The following is a 24,511-nucleotide window of genomic DNA, read 5'->3' as shown; positions in this document are numbered from 1 at the left end:
GAATTTGTGGTTTTATGGGCTTCGTCTTACTGTAAATTATTTCTGGCTTGCTCTCCCCGATACATTTAATAAGAAGATATATTGAGGTGCTGAGACATAGAAACAGACAACAGATGGATTACAAAGATAAAAATATGCTATAAATTTCAACAAATTTTGTGTCTTATCAAGTCTATATTTTTATTTTTCAAAAACTTTCCCATGGGAAATATAAAATAATAAGGCTAACTATGAATGTTGACCAATGCTAGATCAGTTAAGGGGAGGTTTTAAAACCCCACCTCATTTTCTTATCAGAAGCTTATATCAGACATATTCAGCCCAATCTCCTTCCTAAAAAAGGAAAAAAGGCAAAAACTGAACACAACTGAAAGTTTATTTTCCTCAATATTGTAAAAAGCCCAAAATCGCATCATCTTTTCAATGATTTTTTTATGTTAAACCAAATCACCTCAGTAACCACTGATGGTTTTAATAGGAAATTTTGCAGAGGGAGCTAGGGATAAAAAAGAACCCCAACCCTTCTGGTTATCCTGGATCTATCGTGGATGACTGAGAAGATTTAGGTAAATATAGTTACACAAAAATTGTGTCTTAATACGATAGGACCTTCTTCATAGTTACAAAAATATATTAATTTCCAAACGCTACCCTCTCCAACACTAAAGGAGGCCATATGATGGTAATTGTTACAAGCCAATTGGTTTTACTTATATTAAAACTATTACCACAAAGGCACTTCCCACATTTTGAGATAATATTTCAATTAATGGGAGCCCTGTGAGAATGTTAAGTGACTCATCTGTTTTATCTGTGGCAGTTTAATGTATTTTCAGCTTTTGTGTTGACACAGAACTAGACTGCTTGTGACAAAATTGCTATGGCTTTAATGAACAAATATTAATAATCTTACCTCTAGCTTTTCACCACTTTTGATTACAAATTGCTGCAGACAAGGCAGGTTGCCTAAGCTTCAAAACATGATGTTGTCCTAAAAATGGAAAGATATTGCTTGCAAATCACAAAACCAAAATCCACAAGACATCGCTAAGAAAACATTAAGATTTCATAATCAAAGCAACTTCAAAGGTAGACAACAAAAAGATTTTGGTTTCCTTGATACATCTTAATACAAATCAATCAAAATGCTCTTCCCAACATAGTAAATGTATGTGAGAGAACATCCCTATAGTTCTTTAGTCTTTATTTCTATCCTTCCTGAACACATGCTGACAATTTTTTTGTCATCAGAAATTCTGGAACGAGCCAAATTTTGTCCTGGGAGAGTTTCAATACAAAATACTTTTTAATTAAAAATTCTTTGCTAATGTAATTTGGTTGAGTAACTGCTAGTTCAGTAGTTGTTCAGATTCCCATTTTGTTTATTAATAATGCACTGTATCATCACATTTAAGCTTTCCAATACATAAAAACTTCTCTAATACCCCATTCCCACAGATTTTAGATAGATCTATCCCTGTGGGGAGTCTCACTAGATTACGGTCAGCTTAGCCGGCTTGAGTGTCTGTCTTGCCTACTAAAAGCTATAAGGGGGTAATTAACTGTCGTGTGCGCTCGTCTGACTGCAATTTAGCGTGAACCCCCAGGGAGTTAGGTCGATCCAGATGGATCGATCTAAATCTCTGGGAATGCTCTCTAAAAGTACATTGACTTCAGTGAAAAAAGAGTAGATACATCACAATCCTATTAGATTTCAGACTCCCTATCAGGAGATCATTTTTCTCTGAACTCTTTTGTTTCCATTAGATCTCTTTACAATGCACACTCTAATGCAATGTGTATCAAAATTGCATGTATTTTGCCAATCATCTCAGCTGGTTTTACCACAACTTTTTCAATGATTAAACCTTTTAATCAAAATTCTTAACTTTTATCAGTCCTCCCTAAAATTTTAGTTTGCTACTATTATTTGACTATTACAAAATCATGCTGTAGGGGATTATTCCAAGACAGAGACATGGACAATGCAACACGTCTAACCTTGCAAAGAACACACTGCATGTACAAGCAATATGACAGCTATTTTCTTCTCACAAAGATTATATATTCCATTCACTGACAATACCCTGACAAATATGTACTAGTATTCTCTGACTGAGATCTTTATCTACACATGTCTTGAATACCTTGCAATAAGTCATATGTAACATGTCATGAAGTACACAGTAAACAAATAGGTAAGAACAAACATATAAATATATAAGCAACCCCCACCACTGAAATGAAACATGCTGTAAATATTGCCAAATCCCCCATTCAGAATAGGGGACTAACTAGTCCGAGGGTCAAATATGGCGACCTACTACAAAGCTTGCTGTCTAATCCGCTAACAGACACTGAATAGATATTCTGTGGGAAAGTATTCAAGTGGATCGGCCATATTTGACCTTCGGACTAGTTAGTCCCCTATTCTGAGTGGGGCCATTCAGAATAGATGATCCGAATACTAATTGAACCGCTGACTACATATGGCCAACCCTAGTTCAAAAGCAATACCGCTAATTCCAAGATGGTTTCCCCGCCTCCACATGCGCCGTCGCTGCAGGGGCCTAGCGATAAAACCTCAGAGCTGAGATTTAATCCGTTAAATGGCGCATGTGGAGGTGGGGAGACCATCAGGAATCAGCAGCATCGCTTTTGAAGTGTGGTCAGCCATATTTAGTTGGCGAATCAGTTAGTACTTGGATCATCTATTCTGAATGGCCCCAATAGGGCCAAATACTGAACAAAATGAACTATCTAGTGCAAATAAGAAGTCACCACTTTCCACTGCCTTTGAAACAAAATGGTGAGGGGTTTTATTTTCTGCAAAGTTAAATGTTTAATTGCATTCATTATATTTGATGTACCTTGTGCTTCTAATCATTGCTTAATTGGCCTGTAACGTAGTTAGTCATAGTTAGTAAAGCAATAAATGCTTTAAAGCCCACCCATGTGTTGTTTTAAATCATTTTTAAACAAGGCAGCGATTTTTTATTACTACTGATTATTGATTGATTATTGATATGGATCACCACCAAAAACTAATGATCTTTTCCTTGGCCCACTTCTGGCAGTTCCTGAGAATTTTATCAAAATCAGTCCATAACTTTTTGAGTTATGTTGATGACAAACAAACAAACAGACAAACAGGGGTGAAAACATAACCTCCTTGGCAGAGGTAAAAAGCATTGAATGATTCATTTGGGTCCAGTTTCACACACATAAAAAAACTGTCCAGAACTAAAACCTGCCAAAGCTGGTAAGAATCTAAACCAACAAAGATGCATTTCACAAAGAATATTAAGGAATGCTTACCTATTTTAGTCTCTAACCCAAGCCCTATGACCATGGACAGGCATTATAAATGAAATTGTTGTCTGTGACTCAAGCCACAGGTTTGATCGTGAACAATGAATTATGATTTGGAGGGGTATTTCATGGTGTGATCTTAAAAATACTTATTGTGTACACCACAATAGATATTGTGTTGCATATTGTCAAGGGTGCCATAGTCTCATGTTAATATGCAGTAGATTACAGAAATTCATTACTTTGATTTCTTTGGAAACTTTGTATTTATTTATTTATATTTTATATGTTTTATATGTTCAACATCATTTTTGTGGTGAATTGCCTGCAATGAAGTTCACTCATTAAACTGACCCAGAAAATGACAAAGAACATGTTGACAGGGAACTGACATCCAACCTTTAAAAATCAGACATTTCTATTAATTATTTGATCCATGCCTATTTCAATTTCCCCAAAATGTTTACATGATTTGATAGTTCTATACTCCTACTAATGCTATAATCACTTGTATGCAATGTAAAACATTGCTAACGTAATGAAGACATGCATAAAAACACAAACTAGGAAAATCAATAATTCTCTGTGTGCAACTCACAATTTTCTGTCACTTTTACTTAAAGATTGTGGCAGAACACAAAGCTCCAAGGAACCACTGTTTATAAGGTAAAAAACATGAACCGCAATCAAAGGTATTCCGAGGTACACCTCACATAATCTGAACATCATGTGCTTCTTGCCACTGTTTCTGAACAATTCCCAGGCTCATTCTTCTACATATAATGTATATAATATCCATAAATTAAAATCTCTAGAGTTTTTAAATTAAATAAATAAGCCTAAACTAAACAACACCTGAAGTTTTCTTTTTTTCTTTTCTTTTCTTTTTTTTTAAACTTTGTAGGCTTTAGATATAACAAATCCCAAGATTCAAAATAAAGAAGACCAAAATAGTCTTTCTAAAATCAAAATAAGTACAATAGTTCAGAAGACAAGCAAATCTAGATTTTCGATATTAAGTTTATGTGCTGTGAATACAATAAATAAGAAAATTAAACATTATAAACAAGCAAGCTGAAGCTTGCAAATGCATAGCCCATTCTCTCCACCAAAACTATACAGGCAATAACCAATTTCAGTTTCAACATGCACATAGTAATAATATTAATAATAAATAAATGAACTTAAAAAATAATTCAGGCTGTTATAGGAGTAATGTGAAAACAATTAACTCAGTCTAAAGCAGTGCGAGTTTTAAATTCTTGCTCAAAACATGAAATACATGCAAAAAAAACACAAACAGCAGATAACTTCAAGCATATTTTTGAACTTAACCTGTATCCTTTCCCCAGAGGTAACTATTCATAATAATAGATAACTTTGTTTAAATTCTTTTTTTCCTCATATGTTAAGTGCTTTTCAAAGGCTGAATAAAAAAGAATAACTAAAATAATTATTACTAACATCTGCCAATAATCATTAGTAATATCTACTACTGGAATTATATATGTGTGTGTGTTTTTTATTCATTTCCACTCAAATCTAATAAATTATATATTCTAACACTTCTTTTTCTTATAAAGATATATAATAAAAAAAATTGAATACAAGCAATGCATTGGCATGGAAATCTAGACTTCATATAGGGACACCTATTAGCAAACATATCTCCATTCTTTCTCCATCTCCTCTTTACAAAAGGCCTGTCATTACTTCTGCTTCAACACCTACTCTCAGTAGATATTATGGCTTCTGCTGAGGAGATTGGCATGAAGTTATTGGTGAAGTAAAAAAATAATTTCCTGAGGGCAGCTTGCACAGCAGATAATTGAGAATAATTACACTGATACTAGTATATGCTACTAATGAAGAGGGGCATTTTAAAAGGTTTCAATACCTTACTGTTGTAAAATGTTAAAGTAACTTGTTATCTTTTTTCCTTTTAATATTTTGCCTGCTCATACTTTACACTTCCTTAAAAGTATCATAATCAACTTTATAAGTTATGCTGATCTACACTATGTGTTGTACATGTATCACTTCCACTTCCCCAGGTCTGTTGAAAAATGATTAAACTCCAGAAAGGACAAACATTTACCAAAATAATCTTAATATACCTTTGCATATACTCCAGCAAATAAAAAGATGGAATACATATGGCTTCATCTAGTTTACACCCTGAGCTTCAGAGCTAACTTGACACTAACCTTTTCACTGTAGCCTATCTCTATCGTGTCAAGTAACCTCTGACGAAAATAGTTTGACCTATTTTATATAAGCCAATCGAATCCATGTTTCAAAATTTTTCACCAAAGTTTGGTGAAAACGCTGATTGGTTGATCGTCAATCGGCAATCCTCGGCTGATTCCGCAAGCTCCATACTAACAACATAGTTATTGTCGAGTGCGGAGACATCCGAGTAGTTCCGAGTGGTTCTGAGTGCATAACCGTACACAAAAGCATGGAGTATATCGGAATTGAAACCAGAGCAGTATGATGCCCTGCATCATTATCTACTGAGACTCTGAGAGACGATGTTATTTGCGTGCTGCCCACAGGTTACGGCAAGACCCTGATATTCAGCCTTATCTTTGATTGGTCCGGATTTGAACAAAGCGCGCTTTGACTCGTTCGCGTTCATTGGCTAGATCGTTTAATGAGTCATTGAGTGCGGGCTTTTAAATTTGATTGGCGGGCGGCGGAGGCAATCGAATCTGGTCAGAGGTTACTTGACACGATGGAGATAGGCTACAGTGAAAAGGTTAGTGTCAAGTTAGCTCTGAAGCTCAGGGTGCTAGTTTATGATTAGGGTCTCTGTAAATCTAGTTTATGCATATATTGTCTTACAGATTTGTATGAGTCAAACAAACTGGTCAAATTAAATAAATAATGCAATATTCACACTAAAATAAATATTGCATGCAGTCCATAAAATTGCCTGATACAACTAATTTGACACTGTATCTTCTGAAAAAAGAACAGCAGTGAGGATATTGGAAAGAGCAAATGTAGTCTGATGAACATTTTTGATCAAATTGCATGTCAACCAAAGTCAATTGTTCTTTCACCCTGCCGCATGCAAATTAAGTGACAAATCATCTCTTTTGTAGTTCTAAGTAAAAGAAATGATATATCTGTCAATGAAGGTTTCTCAGATTGTTTCAGACTGTGTGTATGAGTGTGTGTGTTTGTGTGTGTGTGTGTGTGTGTGTACATATATACACACACTAAGGTCATTTCTTTTTGTTTATTTATTGCTGATTATGAATTGTATGTTCACCATGCCAATATACATAACTAATAAAAAATAATAAATGAAAAACAACAAATATATAAATCACATATTTCTCCAAACTGCAACATTTTTCTCAGACCAGTAAAACAGTTACCCTCTAACAGGGCCGCAGTTATTATTATGTGGACATTTTTGCTGAGGGGACCCTGAAACTTTTGGGCACATGAAGCAATTAAATCTGCACGCATGCTGATGGCATCGTACCCTCCCTGCAGGAGCTCAGTGGGAGCTGGGGTTTCTGCCAATGTGATTAACACACGTTACGCAACCTTTCTTGTCTTGTCTGTTTGCTGAGACTAGTCACATGGTTTGAAGGAATACCCTGAAGTAAAAAGCTATTTTGTTGTGACAAAAGTCTTGATTACTATCAGGGGTACTTGTTAAGTGGAGTAGTTATGTAAATAATTACCAGCTATGTAATCATATTTGAGATTTCATTACAGGACCAAAGCACAGAGAATAATCGTGAATTCAACCAGAGATGTTTGTATCTGTAAATTTCTAGTGAAAAATCAATCTGTGGCCCTGGTAGAAGGTATGTAACAGTTGCACAATTACATCATTAACTTCATTTGTATTTAAGGTAAAAGAGGACTATTACATTTTCCTCCAATAACAGTAACAATTACCATCTTTAAGTTAATTAAATGAAGTTTACTGAAAGTTGTTACTGTGAATGGATGCACACTTTGCTCTATTTATTGGCATAAATAACAATGTGGGTTGCTCATGATTTTATAAGACATCAAAGATGGAACAAGTATAGAGAATAAACATTGAAATAAATGATGTCCAGGCAAGTCCAGGCAGTGGTAAAAAATTAAAAAAATATCAAGAGTGCCCACTTTAGAACAGGTGAATTTCATCTACAACAAATATTTATATCTGTTGTGGGATACACAAAAACTTCAAAATACCACAATATTATTATCAAAATGTTTGGAAAAATGTTGTACAGCAAATCTTCTCCAAGTTTTCTGCTTAAACTGATGAATGATTTGACATAAAGTACTTAACTGCATATGTCTACACTAACAATGTCTCTTCCATAAAATGGAAATGGTCTGGTGTTCTAGTATATCTCAAAATACACAGAAAAAAAAGACAAAAAAAATCAAGAAGTTTTGTTAAGAATAATTCATTCGTGCTAATTTACTAAATGAACCTACCGTTTTATCAAACAAAGCCACTCAGCAAATTTGAAGTATAACAAAAATAGTTTGGCATTTTAAGACTTAAAGGTGAACATTTCCTAAAAAAATGTAATATTTTCAATAACTTTAATTGTAAAAAAACCCTGCTCATGCTGATCTTCAAAAGAAGCCTACATTTTTACCAACAAAGCCACTTAGTAATTTTAAAGGAAAACAAAAGATATGGAAGAAGTTAGCAACTGATGTGTCTGATGGCAATGAAACAGACAGACAGTGATCAGAATATATAGACACACAGTGTCTATATATTAAAACCTTAAAGTTCATATTATTTAGATACCTTTCTAAACACACAAAATAGTTGCAAATGACAAAATACCTTAGGTATTTATTACAAAATAACTACTTACTGAACCATCAAGATGCAAATAATCTTTTAATCAAAGACTACTGTCATGTACTTCAGTGTTTTAAAACATAGCACAAACATGAGTCAGTGTGTTCACACATATTGATTTTGAGATGGCAAGGATACTTACTGCTCTTTTTTCTTTTGTTTTCTGGTTTAAGCAGGCTCTTTTTAAGTTGCGTAGATTTACATAAACCAAGCGTAGCACTATTGTTGCATTTGCATCTCTTGCTGGTTCCACCACTTCAGATCTGTTGAAAAATTATCAAACCTTAATTACCAAAATATTAACCAAAATAAAGTAAATATATTCATATATATTGCAGCAAGTAAAAAGACTGAATACCTACAATTTCCTAGTTTATGATCAAGGACTCTACAGTAAACCTACTTGCTATCTGTATGAGTCAAACAATCTGGCCACTGAAGTAAATAAATAATGCAACATTCATACTAGAATAAACTATTGCATGCAGTACATACAATTGCCTGATACAACTAATTTAGCATGATATCTTTTAGAAAACAATATCAGCAGTGAGGACATTGGGAAGAGCAAATGTAGTCAGAGAAACTTTTTTGGGTCAGTCTGTGAATTAGGTAAACAAAAGTCAATTGTTCTTTTACCATGCTATGTGCAAATTAAGTTTTAATTGCTAATTATAAAAATGGAATTGGTAAGCTCACTATTAAAAAAATGCTAAAACAATGAAAATAATAATACCAATACATGTATAAATCCTGTATTTTTCTTACTTGTAACTGCAATGTTTTAATCAGACCAGTGAAACAGTCGAGTATGGTGCAACTCCATCATACACTTCATTGTATTTTACGTAAATAGAGACTATTGCATTTGCCTCCATTTTCAGTAAGAATTTCCATCTTAATTAAATGGAAATTGTAACTGTAATTGCATCTAAACTGTCCTCTTTTTATTAGCATAAAAGCAATGTAGGTTGCTCATAATCTAATTAGATATAAAGATGTCACATGTATAGAAATTAAATATAGAAATTCAAAGAAAAAGAATAAAAAATACTTATGCCAATGGCCTTCTACCTACTCATTTACTTTAATTTCAATTCATTACCTCTTTTACCCATAAAAATAATATATATTAATGTCCAGTCTAAGTGCTAGTGCTATATCCTGTAAGTGTGATTATAGTGTAATAGCCTAGTATATGAGTTAATTGTTGAGGTAACTTCTAATGAACCTGTTCAGGTGGAGAAGCCGATATGTCTACTGCTTTGTGTGTTCCCTTAATAGTTGATTACTGTGATATGAACTAAACTTCAGACTGGTTGGTCACTTTACTAATTTCAGCTTCATACTAAGTTGATATGATCTGTTTACACACACACATATATTGTAAATAAATGTTCTAACAGTACTATCAATCAGACCAGTAAAACAGTCTAATGTTACACAACTACATCACAAACCTCATTTGTTTTTAAGGTAAATAAGGACCACTGCATTTGCCTCCAGTAACAATTTCCATTAAATTCAACTATATTTCCCTCAGCTGCTGTTGATTTAAATTAAATGTTTAAATGGAGGTTGTTATTATCATTGGGTGCAAACTGTCCTCTGCTTTTTGGCATCATATACATTATTTAAAAAAAACTTACATTATGCAGGGAAATTCAACAAAGAACTTTTGGGAGTTTTTTATTATGTTCTGCTGGCTTTATTTGTTGATGGATATTAATATCTGAAAGAAAAAATATTATTTTACACTTTTTAACTATTACCTTACAATTAATTACAAATGCAACCCCAAACCTCCTTGTTCACCATTTTTAAATGATGTTCTTGATTCAACTGTTGTCATTATCAAAAAGTAAAATAATTATGCAAGGCCTTTAAGCATTCTTTAGTATTAATTGCAAATTAATGTCCATTAGATAAATGTTCAGGGTGTATGGAGTCTCAGTCTGTTGTATTCCTAAAAATGATTGTTTGTGGTCTATTATCTACCAAATATCAAGCACTGCAACATGAATATTTGAAAAAGGCCTGAAATCCAAGCATGCAATTCTAACAAAGTAAGCAGATTGTTGACATAAAATAAAAATACAAGGCAGCAAAGCTGACAAATGTACAGACAAAAAACAGAAAATAAAGATGCAAAAAAGGTCATTTTGTCAATTTTGATGCAATAATAAATAATGCTTATAATAGCACTGTCAGTCAACACTGAATTTTAATCTTGCACAACAGGTAACATGGTCAATAACAGGAGCAGACCCAGAGATATTTTCTGACAGTATTACAAAGTATCTATGTTGATCCATCCTCCATTTTGATGGTCTTCCAACAGAAAAAAATAGATACCAGTCAATATAAACTTAATAACCTGAATGTCTTCTGGAAGACCCAGAAGATGGTCTCAATCCACCCCTTCAATAAGATTACAGTTTCAGGACCATGAGAGTTCAAATTCACATTATGAAAGTCTCAATATTTGAAAAATGATGACAGTGCATAAAATAATATTACATAATGTTTAAAGACATAAAAAACAATACAACTGCTTATGTAGAAATACAGAAAATGTGCAGAGCCCCAGGCAGATGAGAGTTAAAAGTCACAAATGCAAGTGTTTGAGAAAAAATTATAAAAGAAAACAACAAAACTAGAAAAGCACATTGAGAGTGCAGACCTCTGCCAAGGCAGCAATTGTTGATTATTATTGATAATTGATTGATTATTGATCCGGACCACCACCAAAAATTAATCATTGTCCTCTTTGGCCCACTTCCGACAGTTCCTGAAAATTTCTGCAAAATCGGTCCATAACTTTTTTGTGTTATGTGGATGACACACAAACAGGGGTGAAAACATAACCTCCTTGGCAGAGGTAAATATAATTCCAATGATGCTGCCATTCAAACTTTTAATCTTATATATATATATATATATATATATATATATATATATATATATATATATATATATATATATATATATAAAACTTATTTGCAATATTATTTGCAATATTAAACAAAATTTACCTGCATAATTATCACTGCTTACTTATTATTAATCTAGCAGAGAGCTTAACCTTTGGGAGTTTACAGGGAAATATCAACAAGTGTGCTTTATGTAATCTCATTTAATGGCCTATTAATGACTTTATAACTCTGAGTGATACCCAAGTGATACCCAAGGGAAATTTACAGACTGACCCTCTCAAAGATCTTTCAGGCCCATAAGTCACATCTTAAGAAAAGCACATAACAATAATGCACAAAATAGGAGACTACCAATTCTGATGCAATAATACATTATGTTTAACTGCACAGTCAACATCAAATTTTAATTATGCACAACAGGTAACACCAATGAAAGTAAAAGCATAAGGCTTCAGGCCCATCAGAGTTCAAGTTTATACTTTGAAAGTGCCAGAATGAGAAAAATGAAAATTTCACACAAAATTGCATGAATTCAATGATAAAAGATAACCCAATTGAGCTGGCTTTCTAATTTGAACTGCATGCCAATCCTAAAAATCATACTTGTAAGTTAAAAATAATAATAAGTAACACAGTTTTCTTTTCATAATGTTTGCAGTAGCAGTGCAAAAAGATTTTTGTCAATTTTGATGTAACATTACATAATAAATTATATAATAATTATCACCAATTTTTGATTATTGACTATAAATAGCATGGGCATTTAGAAATTTGATTACTATTCTGCTTCATGTCCATGGGAGCTCCAAGTCCCACAATGAATATGCCAACACGATAATAATGAATTTTTCACTAAAATGTATAACTTCCAGAAAAAGAAGCCAATTAGACTGCTTTTCCAACTCAGGCTGCATTTTAGTCCTGTGTTTCTTTTTTGAAAGTTTGACAGTCATAAGTAACACGGTTTTCCCATAATGGTCATCATGGCAGCAGCACCAAAAATTGTGTTTTCTTCTATTTTGATGCAACATTACATAATGCTTAACAGCATAATGACCATCAATTTTTAATAATAATATATACGTATCATGGATTTTCACAAAATGTGACTAGCATGGGTCTTCAAGCCCGTGGAGGTTCTAAGTCACACCTTGAAAATGCCAATATGTGAAAAATGAAATTTTCACAAAAAACTGTTTAACTGCCAGAAAAATTTACCAAACAGACTAAATTTCCTACTGAAGCTGTATTTTAGTCCCATGTTTCTTTCCTGTAAGTTTGAGAACAGTAAGTGACATGATTTTCCTTAAGTGCTCATCATGGGAGCAGTGCCCAAAATAGGGGTTTCTTCAAATTTTAATGTAAAATTACATAATGTTTAACAGCATAATGACCATCAATTTTTAATAATAGAATATTAGTAACATGGACATTCAGAAAATGTTACAAGCAAAGGTCTTCAGGATCATAGAACTTCAAAGTCACACCTTGAAAATGCCAATATGTGAAAAATTAAATTTTCACAAAAAACTGTTTAACTGCCAGAAAAAATTACCAAACAGACTGCATTGGCTACTGAAGCTGTATTTTAGTCCCATGTTTCTTTCCTGTAAGTTTGAGAACAGTAAGTGACATGATTTTCCTTAAATGGTCATCATGGGAGCAGTGCCCAAAATAGGGGTTTCTTCAAATTTTGATGCAATATTACATAATGTTTAACAGCATAATGACCATCAATTTTTAATAATAAAATATTAGTATCATGGATATTCAGAAAATGTGACTAGCAAAGGTCTTCAGGCCCATGGAACTTCAAAGTCACATCTTGAAAATGCCAAAATGTAAACAAGACAGCACTTTCTGAAATGGGTTTATTTCCATTTTTAACACTTTTTTAACATAAAACAAAATTAACAGTTTACTGCCATTTTTATATGACCAACTAAGAAAATTGATGAGATGGGAAAAATATCAATAGAACAGTATTAAATGTCCAATTTCCTCCATTCTGAGATTCTGAACATAGTGGATGATTGAATCTGACAAACTGCAATGATATGTGTTTATTTCCATTTTTGACACTTCATTACACAATACAAGATAACAAGTTTACCATCATTTTTACATAATCAACTAACAATGTTGTAAAAATGCAGGAAATATCAAAAAAACACTTTTACATATCTTATTAGTTCAATAATGAGACTATTAGCATGCCTAAGAATTGAATCAGAGAAAATGTGAAAAAAAAGCATAACTTCCCTAAAAATGACCCAATCATGCTGATTTTCAAACTTGACCTGCGTATTATAAATATTCATCAGTTCTGTAAGTTTCAAACCAAAAGGTAAAACGGTTTTCCACTTATCGTGTTTACGGTGTTGCATATATGCTGAAAAAAGTGAAAAAAAAGCAAAACTTCCCTAAAAATGACCCAATCATGCTGATTTTCGAACTTGACCTGCGTATTATACAAATTCATCAGTTCTGTAAGTTTCAAACCAAAAGGTAAAACGGTTTTCCACTTATCGTGTTTACGGTGTTGCATAAATGCTGAAAAAAGTGAAAAAAAAGCAAAACTTCCCTAAAAATGACCCGATCATGCTGATTTTCAAACTTGACCTGCGTATTATACAAATTCATCAGTTCTGTAAGTTTCAAACCAAAAGGTAAAACGGTTTTCCACTTATCGTGTTTACGGTATTGCATATATGCTGAAAAAAGTGAAAAAACAGCATAACTTCCCTAAAAATGGCCTGATCATGCTGATTTTCGAACTTGACCTGAATATTATGAATATTCATCAGTTCTGTAAGTTTCAAGTCAAAACGTAAAACGGTTTTCCACTTATCGTGTTTACGGTAAAAGTGCACGCCAACGGCAACGGCAACGGCAACGGCAACGGCAACGGCGACGACAGACGCAGGTGACGGCTATATGTACAGACACATCTGTGTCTGTACATAATAACCTCAAATTGTTCTTAAAATTTGTCAATCTAGGTTCTTAAAATTTGTCGATCTTTTTCAAACATTCATGTTGCAGTGCTTGATATTTGGTAATAATACTAGCAATATACCAAGTCTTAAATTTGTCAAAGAAAGCCCCTTTCCTTAACCCTTGCTTATGAAAGAAATATAGACATAAAAGACAAAATCTACTGTTTTCTCCTTTTGACTGAATATGGTTTGTAAAGTTGTACCCTAGGCGTAGCAGTTTTTTCTCGATTCTATTATATTACATATATTGCTGCTATGCTAAAGTGCAAATGAGTATGGTCCAATAAAGGTGGGACTAACCTTTTTCTACACCTTTCACTTTGTTCATAATGCTTAAAGTCAAGGATCTATGCTTCTGATAGAGTCATCGATTTGTGAAGATCCATCAACTCAAACACAAAAACGCTTTCATGAAATCAAGATTAGCTTTCTTACTACCGATTGCAAAAAAAAAAAGCCATTTCAAAGACTGGTACAAATTCTGGTCTATCTTGAATAATTATGAAAAAAATGAAAATGAAATTAAATAGTGAGCAAAGTTACAACAAGACTACATTATTTGGGTGGCTTACAATATCCACAAGTGTTTTATTGATTTTAAAACCGTAGTGATTTAAGTAATTGATTTACATAGGTATTTTATGCAAATACTTTGTTTTGAGCGTGGGCAGTTTAATATATCTTAGCAAACTCTGGAGAGTTCTACAGTCAGCAAGAAGCATTGCTTTTCGAGAGCCATGTGAGATGATATAATTCATGTTGTTTACAATTCCACTTCGGCTTAGCCGCTTATTTGCACCATTATCATTCTTACACACAACACTCAATATCTATACATTAATGGCAACCCTAAAGTTAGATTATCTGAACTAGTAGAAATAAGAAAGACTAGACATAGTAACAACACTAGTGAGTGTAATTGTAGTACAAAACAATGCGTTGCACCGGGCGTTTGCACAGGCCAGTCCCGACCCTTGTTCAAGGCCTTATCTGGCAATAATTATAAAAAATAATAATTATAATTATAATATTAATAATAAAAAGTATCCCAGTCACAAAAATGTACTTATTCACTTCTAATGGACGTTGTCATTTTCTTATCGCAAATAGCACCTACCCCACCTTTCCTCATAGATGCCAACGCTCCTGAACACCAGTCTTCAGTGTTCATACTCATGCGGGCTCAATCAGACTTGCTGTCTGCTTTGAGAACCGAAAGCCTAACGTTGATTAATATATAAATTTTACATCTATATTTTGTGACTTCGCGATCCTTGTTGAATAATACTTTACAACTATTAGTTTTATAACATACAGTTTTTCAAAAAAAGTTAAAATTTTGTTATATATCCTTTTGTCACTTTAATCAATCGCCTTGCTATTTAATTTTAACTTACGGTTCTCTTAAACTGGACGAAAGTGTAAATCAATGCAAGAGAAACCCACTTGCAATTCTGCACAATGTTAACGTTATGTATTATTCGACATGTTATTTATACCAGATAGATAAAAGCATAATTTAAAATTACGATATATTTGTTATTTTAGTTTTGTTTTGAAATATTACCTAGCAAAAGAAGTTAATTATCATGATTTCCACTTCAATACAAGCTGCGGACACTTTCGCCCCCTATGGACATATTAGCCTCAGAGTCTGAAGGCATCCATGCTGATTTCATGTTGTAAAATTAAGTGATATATTTTCACAGTTTTAACCATCACATTTGAGGAATCGCCACAAAAGAATTAATAATGGTAAGCACAAGGATATGTTTCATTCTTTAAATTGGTACAAAGTGCCAGATATAAAATGCTACTTTTATTTTTGTAAAGTCATTGAAAGCACGTGCAAAATGATTATATTCTATCATCCCATTTCCATAGATTTTTAGATCGATCTATCCCTGTGGGGAGTCTCACTAGATTACTGTCAGCTTGGCCGGCTTAAGCATCTGTCCCGCCTACTAAAAGCTGAAAGGGGGTAATTAACTATGGTGCCCGCTCGGCTGACTGCAATTTAGCGTGAACCCCCAGGGAGTTAGGTCGATCTAAATCTTAATCTTTAGATCGATCTAAATCTCTGGGAAAGCACCCTAACTTACCATTCCGAACAGTCGGAATATACTTTTCGGATTTTAGTAATAAGTGCATCCTTTAGCAGTGTCAGACGTTAAACACGCTCATAAAAATATCAAGGCTTTATAGGCAAATATTTGACTTCATATGCCATTATGTAACTTAGGATGATCAAAAGTAGGCAACTACAATTTATACATTTTTCTGATGCCGTTTTGTCAAATCTGGTAACTTTAAGGTTGTGAGATAAACCCATAACTTTGTTGAAATACTGTTTGAAACAAACCAAGATGAACTTAATGTTAAACCTACAAATAGCATTATCAACCAAACGTGACTTGTGAGACATATGGAAATGTGCCATTTGTTTTCGTCTTAAATGAGAATGTAATAGAAATATCAAATATATGACTTGATCTTCTGGACTGTTGAGTGATTTGGTCTGTGTACGGATGGGTAAAGAACTGATAGGTAAAGATGAAACCCCACCTGCATTTTTTAACAAGAAAGTCATTGTATTATTTGATCGTTTAATGACTGAATGCCCTTTATATTTTGAAGCTCAAGTGTAAGAAACTATTTCAACTTTGATATGTCACATATTCGTATACAGTATGCATATACAATTCATAAGGTTGATGATTTTTTAAAAATCCACAATTTTTAAAACTCTTTTTGTCATTCCTGCCCATTCAGATTTTCCTTTCAAATTGTTTTAAGTTTAATATAAAGTTTAGGCTTGGCAATGTGTTCATTTCAGGTGTCCATGCAGCCTATTGGTATTTACAAGCCAGGGGCAGAGGAAGAGAAGTCCGAGACTGCTCGTATGGTAAGTACCAAATGATACAACATAACAACCAACTGATAAGTACCAAATGATATAGTATAACAACCAACTTGTCCACTTCCCTCCACGCTCCACACCTCTGGGTAACGGCCTTCAAATTGGAACTTCTTGTTCTTCCTATTTGGGAATTTGACATTTATCATTACTTTGTATCATAAAAACTCTTGAAATTAACTGAGCTTTGATTTTGAAATTTTGGATTAACACTGCAGATCAAATTTGCAGGACTTATTATTATGCTTTATAACATATTGCCAAAATTAGATTATCCCTGTGATCCAGATTAATTAGCTTGTATTGCCTGTTATTTTCAGTCCTCTTTTGTTGGTGCCATTGCCATTGGAGACTTAGTCAAGACTACATTAGGGCCAAAAGGAATGGTTAGTAGAAAAAGTAATACAAGAAGTGGCAAAATGTTAGCCATAAATTACTGTTGGTAAGGCTCATTGCTTCTGGTTACATTCAGTGTTCAGTACACTTGACATTTTCACTAGTATGTCTCTGATACTCAAAAATACAATAATCTTACATTATATTGTTTAAGAAGTATGAGTAACCTGGGGGTATTGTATTACCAATTTTTCATTGTCTGCCTTCAATTTATTCTCTTTTCAGGACAAAATCTTGCAGTCTGGGAACAAAAATAACACAATTCAGGTCACAAATGATGGAGCTACAATTCTCAAGGCTATAGGTGTGGACAACCCTGCAGCGAAGATCTTAGTTGGTGAGTCAAACTTGTTTGTTATAAAGCATTTTCAAAAGAAAACTTGCAAATATCAATGTGCCACAAAGTTTTCACTTTTTTCTCAGAGGTTTGATGAAGAAAGTGCATTATTTCATCTGTTTGACACTTCTGATTGTTTTTATTGTTTTCTGTTAGATATTTCCAAAGTACAGGATGATGAAGTAGGAGATGGGACCACCTCTGTTACAGTATTAGCTTGTGAATTACTAAAGGTACTTTTCAGTAATAATGCTAACCTTCATAAGTGACTTGCAAATTCATTGATAATGAAAAAAGCAGTAAGAAGTAGAAATGATGCAGGATTACTGCATATGTATCTAACTGAAGTCAGAAATTTTCAAAGATATGAGTTAGGGCGAAAAAATAATTAAATTTCTTTACATCATGATAATGACTCGAAATTACAGGCTTTTGTTTTTCTGTCTGATACTTTTTAGGAAACCTTATTTTTTAATATAAAATACAGATGGACTTCTTCCTCTTTCTCGTTATGAATGTAATTAACTTTGGTTCCAGGAAGCTGAACACCTAATTGCACAACGCCTCCATCCACAGACCATAGTGTCAGGCTGGAGGAAAGCTGTCACTGAGGCCAGGAGAGCTTTAGAAGAGTCTGCTAAAGATAATGGGTATGTGGCACTACTCTTAGTCAGAGCATTTATCATCAAAACCTTTGTTATTGCTGAGAAATATTGATGTCTGTATTTATCATTTCATTTGCCGGATTTATTTTTGTCCAGAGGGAATTTTCAAGGTTTACTCTTTGCTAACATGATTTTCCTATGTAGTAGACTTCACATAACCCTTCACCTTATAACTCATATTATCATTTATCTGAAACAGATCTTTTGAAATGTATTTTTTCTTTGTTATTACATAAAAGTTGTTCAAACTCGAATCTTCATGTAACGTCTACAAATAAAGTGACAAGTTGAAAGGAAAATACTGTATACAAAATATGTAAAATGTATTGTTTCCTAATTTGTGGATCAGCTAAATCAGGGACATCTTGTTTTTGTAGGGCTAATCCTGATAAATTTAGAGAGGATTTGATGAACATTGCCAGAACTACCCTAAGCTCTAAGATTTTGACTGCGAACAAAGATCACTTTGCAAATTTAGCTGTGGATGCAGTGTTAAGACTTAAGGTAAGAAGAAAAAGCTTAGTTGTTTTAAGCACATGAAGGGAATAAAACTAGATTTAGACTTAAAGCTATAATAACTCTTCCTTTGAGATTCAAAATTCCGCAAGAAATACATTATAAACAACGCATGGAAATATATTCTATTGCATTTTACCACTAAAACGGCTGTTATTGTAGTAAAAGCAAAATCTGTGCTTGTCAATAGGGCTTTCGATGCCTTACTTCACGGTCGTCAAGGCATCCGTTGCCAATGACGTTGGGGTGTCACGCGGATTCTCGCGTTCATGCAATCAACGCGTTGATGCAATCCGTAGACGTAAGTTGCGAGTTTTTGTACAGTGCGTTGGATAACAAAAAGCCCAGAATTGCACACATTGTAGATATGCATTTTGAGCAATAAGACGAATATATCTTATTAATCTTATATTATTGTTATATAGTGTTGTTGTTGTCTGCTTTTCCTGTGGTTTTAAGTAGGTCACCAGAAAATATCGCTCGATATTGCGTGACTATGCAATGTCAGAGAGGGCTCCGTCAGTTAAAATCTCAAAAAACCAAACATTTAGGAAAAAAAACCTGGACTAACTTTGAATGCAGGAATGGGGTCGTTGACCATTGGTAAGTACTGGAAAATTGCCGTTTACTCCAGGAAAATCCAATTTTTGGCCAAAACGAAGAGTTATTATGACTTAAAAGAGGTATAATAAGAATTCTAAACATGTTGGGCATGTTGTTACTAACTTGAAATTTTTTTTTCAGGGTTGGATGTTTGATAATATATCTTTATTCTTTCCTTGATACTATAAAGAACGTGGTAGCTTTCTTGTTTTGTGATGAAGTGTTTTTCTCCTCTTTTCTAGGGTCATGGTGACCTGCAGGCAATACAAGTGATCAAGATTCTTGGTGGAAGTCTACTGGACTCTACCTTAGATGAAGGTGAGTCACTGAAGAGTTGTGTTGTTTTTACTATTACATTGGTGTTATAGTTAAGTGGATGAACCTGAACAAAACTAGTTTTGCAGCAGATGTTTTAACATTAACTTATTCTTAAAAGTGTATAAGACATTTTGAATGTGAACCAGTCTTTGAGGCTTATTTATGTTAAAGGAGCCTTTTATGTGCTGAAAATTTGTGGATATATAGGTAATTTGTTTTTGATAGTTGTGGCATTGTTGGCCTGTCTTTGAACATTTTTCTGTGATGTGTTAATCTGCAGGTTTTCTGTTGGAGAAGAAGATTGGAGTTAATCAACCAAAGAGAGTAGAAAATGCTAAGATCTTAATAGCCAACACGTCAATGGATGCTGATAAAATAAAAGTAAGATATTATTTCACTTTTAGACTTAATTAATTATTAATTAAGTGACACTCTGATTAGTACTTTTTTAGGTAATGGTTAGAGTTATTGAGATCTTTTGTGTAGTAATTCCTAATTGGCGATTGTAATAAAATAAGATGGAAAAAGTGTTTTTACTAAAGATTATTTGCATGTTGAGAAAAATATAGCTTTTTATTTGAACTACTTTAAAAAGTCTCATTGCATTTTCCAGGTGTTTGGCTCCAGAGTGAGAGTGGATGCCATTTCCAAAATTGCAGAATTAGAATTGGCTGAAAAGGAAAAGATGAAAGATAAAGTCGGAAAGATAATTAAACATGGTTGTAATGTTTTCATTAACAGGTAGGTCAGTCTGGTTTACATTGCCATACTTATCTGTGTAATGGCAGTTTAATGTCTCCACCAAAAGATGCACTCTCTGTATTTGGAAAAGGGGGTACACAATCTTATGTATTAATTCAAAGAAAAGGAAAAAAGCATCTTGAATTTCTGAAGTTTTCTAATTCCTATTATAGACATGTCACCTTTTCTCAATTTCACAACTATTGCTTAAACTGTATTTGTTGTCTTGTAGGCAGTTAATTTACAATTATCCAGAGCAGTTGTTTGCTGATGCTGGTGTGATGGCCATTGAACATGCTGACTTTGAAGGAGTAGAGAGACTGGCCTTGGTCACAGGTAAATTATGTACGCTCAGCATAAAGGGATTTTTTCCCGTCAAAATAAAGAAACATTACAAGTAGATATCAACCATTTTTTACCTAGATAAACCATGTTCATGTTCATTCAATTTAAATGGCATTGTACTAGAAAATCGTGGTTGTTGGATCTTGGTTACCAAAGTAGCTGTTAGTTGTAATAAAATTTTTGAATTAGCACCCATGAAATTAGCATTAAAGACACATTTAAATGCAGTGTTTTGAGCAATTTAAGATATTTAAGTTGGGTAGTCAAACCTTTGATGCTGTGACATGTTACACACAGAATATTTCATTCACCACAGGTGGAGAGATAGTGTCCACTTTTGACAACCCAGAGCTGGTCAAGCTTGGTCATTGTGATCTCATCGAGGAAGTCATCATTGGAGAGGATAAACTCATCAAGTTCTCAGGTAAGCTAAAGAATAAATATCATTACCATTTTTCTCTTAATTTACCACCAGTCGCATTTTAAATTTAAGTGCTGAATTTAAATTGCTTATCAGTCAAAGTAACACCAGTAAAATGACACAACTGTAAATACCAAAAAATGGTAAACCTGAGGTGACATGTATTTTGTTGTCACTGTCTAATGGACAGACTTCTGCATATGGAGACATCCACTCTTCAGATTACTAGTTTATATTTGTTTATATTAAGGTGTTGCTCTGGGAGAGGCCTGCACCATAGTGTTGCGTGGAGCTACTCAGCAAATTCTGGACGAAGCAGAGCGTTCCTTGCATGATGCCCTCTGTGTTCTGGCGCAGACTGTGAAAGAAACCAGGACAGTTTATGGTGGTGGTGAGCAACTGTTTCACTTATAAAAGTAATTTATTTCTTTATAGACTTCCAAGTAATTATAGGATGAGAGTTTGATAATAGAGCCTGTTCTCCTCTTTTTTTTTCAACTGCTGCAGTTTGACAGTGTGAAAATATATTGATTTGAAATTTGATTTACATGTATAAAACAACTTTGCAGGTTGCTCTGAGATGCTTATGGCAAATGCTGTCTCAGAACTTGCCATGAAAACACCTGGTAAAGAAGCCCTGGCAATGGAAGGATTTGCTAGAGCTCTTAGAATGGTAAGACATTGTAGAGTTTCTGATTAGACATTCTCGGAGAGGTAATTGATAATGGCCTAAATGTAACTTTTAATAAAAAAGAAAAAATGATTTACAGAAAAGGAGCACTAAACTTTTTACTATGTTCAAAGAAAGTTACTTATGGATAAAATAATTTATATTAAATCATTTTCACATCCGGATACAGTCTCTGTTGACCAAACTGTATCAAGAAAATTGCAAGTGTTGAATGAAAGTACAATTTGAGAACTTACCACTTTTTTTATCTTGAAGCTTCCCACAATTATTGCTGACAATGCAGGCTATGATAGCAGTCAGCTCGTTACAGAGTTGAGAGCAGCTCACAAGGAAGGACGTAACACCACAGGGCTGGGTGAGTTGCAGTGTTGTCTTTATTATTAGTTTTATATATGTATATGTATATATCCCAGAAACATATAGAAATTACCATATTATTAGGCCCACCAGCGTGAGCACTGACGGTACTCATGGTTTTAGTCCCAAGCTGTCTTGTACAGCTCCATCTACTTTTTCTGTGAAGAACACTTCACATATTTACCAGCCCTATTTCTCCACAACTAAAATGGAAACATCCATAGCTATTATTAAACTGAGTTTTATCTCGCTGGTGGCTCAATATGTGGTGGCGGTATTGCCGCTCTGATCATCTAGTTTTTATCATCCTTGTACAGATTAAATGGAAGCACTAAAAAATCATTACCCTGCTTTCACCAGTCCTAGCTTGTTTTGTATTGTAAATGCTTTGAATGTATGTCTGCCTGTATTTTGTACATAGCTTGCCATGTACCATATTTTCTGTTAATGGACATGAAATAATATTTAACCTTAAGATGATCTTAGCTTTTATGACATGAGAGAAAAAGTGAAATTATCATGCTATTTCTGCCAGAAACAAGATTAAATTCTGGAAGCTTTTACCTTGCAAACATTAAAAGATTCCTTTTAATATTCTCTTATAAAAACGGTTACCTGAAATCCAAAATGCAAATTGAAATATATGCCTAAGGCTATAAATCTGGAGCAAACATTTGCTTGCTGGTTGATTGAAATTTGAGTATTTTATACAATGTAGATGGATTGGCCTATGTAGTAGAATATGCCCTGTGCTTCAGAAGTGAAATAAAATGGGAAAAAAATTGCCTTCAATAAACATTTTACCCATTATTAAATATTTCCCACATATGTTTCAAGAGCAGTCGATGTTGATTGGTTATACCCCATGATGGTTATGCCCCACCACCTCCTGTTTCAGATATGAACAGGGGAGAAATAGCTGATGTGACAGTGCTGGGAATCACAGAGTCCTACCAAGTGAAGCGCCAAGTCCTCATTAGTGCAGCTGAGGCAGCAGAGATGATCCTTAGAGTGGACGACATCATAAAAGCTGCACCGCGTCAGCGAGCTCCGGACCATGGTCACTAGGTGTCACCTGTCTGTCTGTCAGTCAGTCTGTCATGCTTTAGACTTATCTAGAAGAGAGAAATTTGATGTGCAGTGTGAATTTTTGGATCCACAACGCAAGTCTTTTCAAGGCACATTTGGGAAATTTGACTGAACCAACTTGTCAAATAACTGCTATATTTCACTTGTTTTCCTGTGCTTGCACTATCATGATAAAGTCATCTTAGTTGCATGTGTACTTCAATCTTCAGGTAATATGAATGTGCCTAGAGTCATATCAGCAAGACTATACACTATATAAGCATGTCTTGAAGATGTTCTGGAAGTTTGTTTTGTAGGTGGACCAAAGAAAAAATAGACCATTGATCATGAGGTAAAATGGACTATGCTGTTTAGTATAAATATTTTATTGCTGTTGAATGTTGCATTATATATCATCTTGGAGTGACAACTGCTTTGTGTGTATTTATAAAAAATAAACAAATGTGAAAAAGTTAGTTTTGGTTTTATTTTTAATAAGAGCTTGAATATGTGAAATATGTAATTTTGTGCCTCGTTTTGGTGACCAAAGTATAGTCTCCCACTACTTAGTTTAACTTGGCTTCAACTTTGTTAATGAATTATATGGATTCAAATTGTAAATCTTTTAGAATTTTAACTGGGAAAAACTCTGGAAATCGAGCTATTTAATATAAATCTAAAAGGCACCAGGGCAATCATTCTTTATTATCAAAAAGTTGAACAGTTTGTGAAATGAATGCAAACCTACCAATTAACCAGCAACTAATGTATTACATGAATCCAAATCGTAAATCTTATAGAATTTGACTTAGAAAGAAATGGGAAATGTTTTGAAGTTAAACCAGTAAATGAGCTATTCAATAAAGATCTTAGGCATCGGGGCCATCATTCTTTGTTGTCAAAAACTTGTATATTTTATGAAATAACTGCAAACTTACCAACTAAACAAAAGTTTAACAGATATTGCAGGGTTGCTGACATAGTAAGAGGTGCATATTGTTCATTACGTGCTAAAATTTGGATAACAACTAAAAATAAAAAGT

General features: G+C 33.7%; 2 protein-coding genes across 16 annotated transcripts in view; one reads left to right on the top strand and one right to left on the bottom strand.

The window, feature by feature from the left end:
* The window catches only part of LOC106178188 (synaptotagmin-7), a 71,085-nt gene extending 55,759 nt beyond the window's left edge, over positions 1–15,326 (bottom strand). For 3 of the 15 annotated variants that reach the window (XM_087002035.1, XM_087002033.1, XM_087002047.1), the window contains exons 1-3: positions 15,211–15,326; positions 8,301–8,421; positions 914–991 (exon numbers count right to left, since the gene is read on the bottom strand). The gene's annotated coding sequence lies outside the window, so the exon portion shown is untranslated. Of the gene's footprint in view, positions 1–913; positions 992–8,300; positions 8,422–9,807; positions 9,873–15,210 lie in introns of those variants that run through there. The other 12 variants (XM_087002040.1, XM_087002032.1, XM_087002048.1 and 9 more) reach the window with 8 other exon arrangements.
* Positions 15,327–15,674: 348 nt separating this feature from the next.
* LOC106178204 (T-complex protein 1 subunit beta) lies at positions 15,675–23,944 on the top strand. The gene is made up of 16 exons (XM_086999983.1): positions 15,675–15,848; positions 16,930–16,998; positions 17,331–17,396; positions 17,632–17,743; positions 17,900–17,976; positions 18,281–18,393; positions 18,786–18,912; positions 19,770–19,845; positions 20,126–20,226; positions 20,459–20,586; positions 20,819–20,922; positions 21,248–21,355; positions 21,603–21,743; positions 21,922–22,025; positions 22,299–22,398; positions 23,299–23,944. Exons 1-16 carry the CDS (start codon positions 15,846–15,848, stop codon positions 23,466–23,468), a joined length of 1,599 nt encoding a protein of 532 aa, XP_086856109.1. The 5' UTR covers positions 15,675–15,845; the 3' UTR covers positions 23,469–23,944.
* The last annotated feature ends 567 nt before the right edge of the window (positions 23,945–24,511 follow it).

Source organism: Lingula anatina, chromosome 1, assembly GCF_051362555.1.
Source record: "Lingula anatina isolate TDL-2025a chromosome 1, LinAna3.0, whole genome shotgun sequence".
Taxonomy (NCBI): domain Eukaryota; kingdom Metazoa; phylum Brachiopoda; class Lingulata; order Lingulida; family Lingulidae; genus Lingula; species Lingula anatina.
The sequence above is the reverse complement of the archived record's forward strand: the minus strand, read 5'-3'. Positions and strand labels throughout refer to the sequence as shown.

What these genes read in the sequence shown, in the direction of transcription:
- LOC106178204 (XM_086999983.1), top strand. An exon ending in TAGCTTGTGAATTACTAAAG is followed by an intron (nt 17,977 to 18,280) that starts GTACTTTTCAGT and finishes CTTTGGTTCCAG; the next exon opens with GAAGCTGAACACCTAATTGC. An exon ending in ACGTAACACCACAGGGCTGG is followed by an intron (nt 22,399 to 23,298) that starts GTGAGTTGCAGT and finishes CTCCTGTTTCAG; the next exon opens with ATATGAACAGGGGAGAAATA.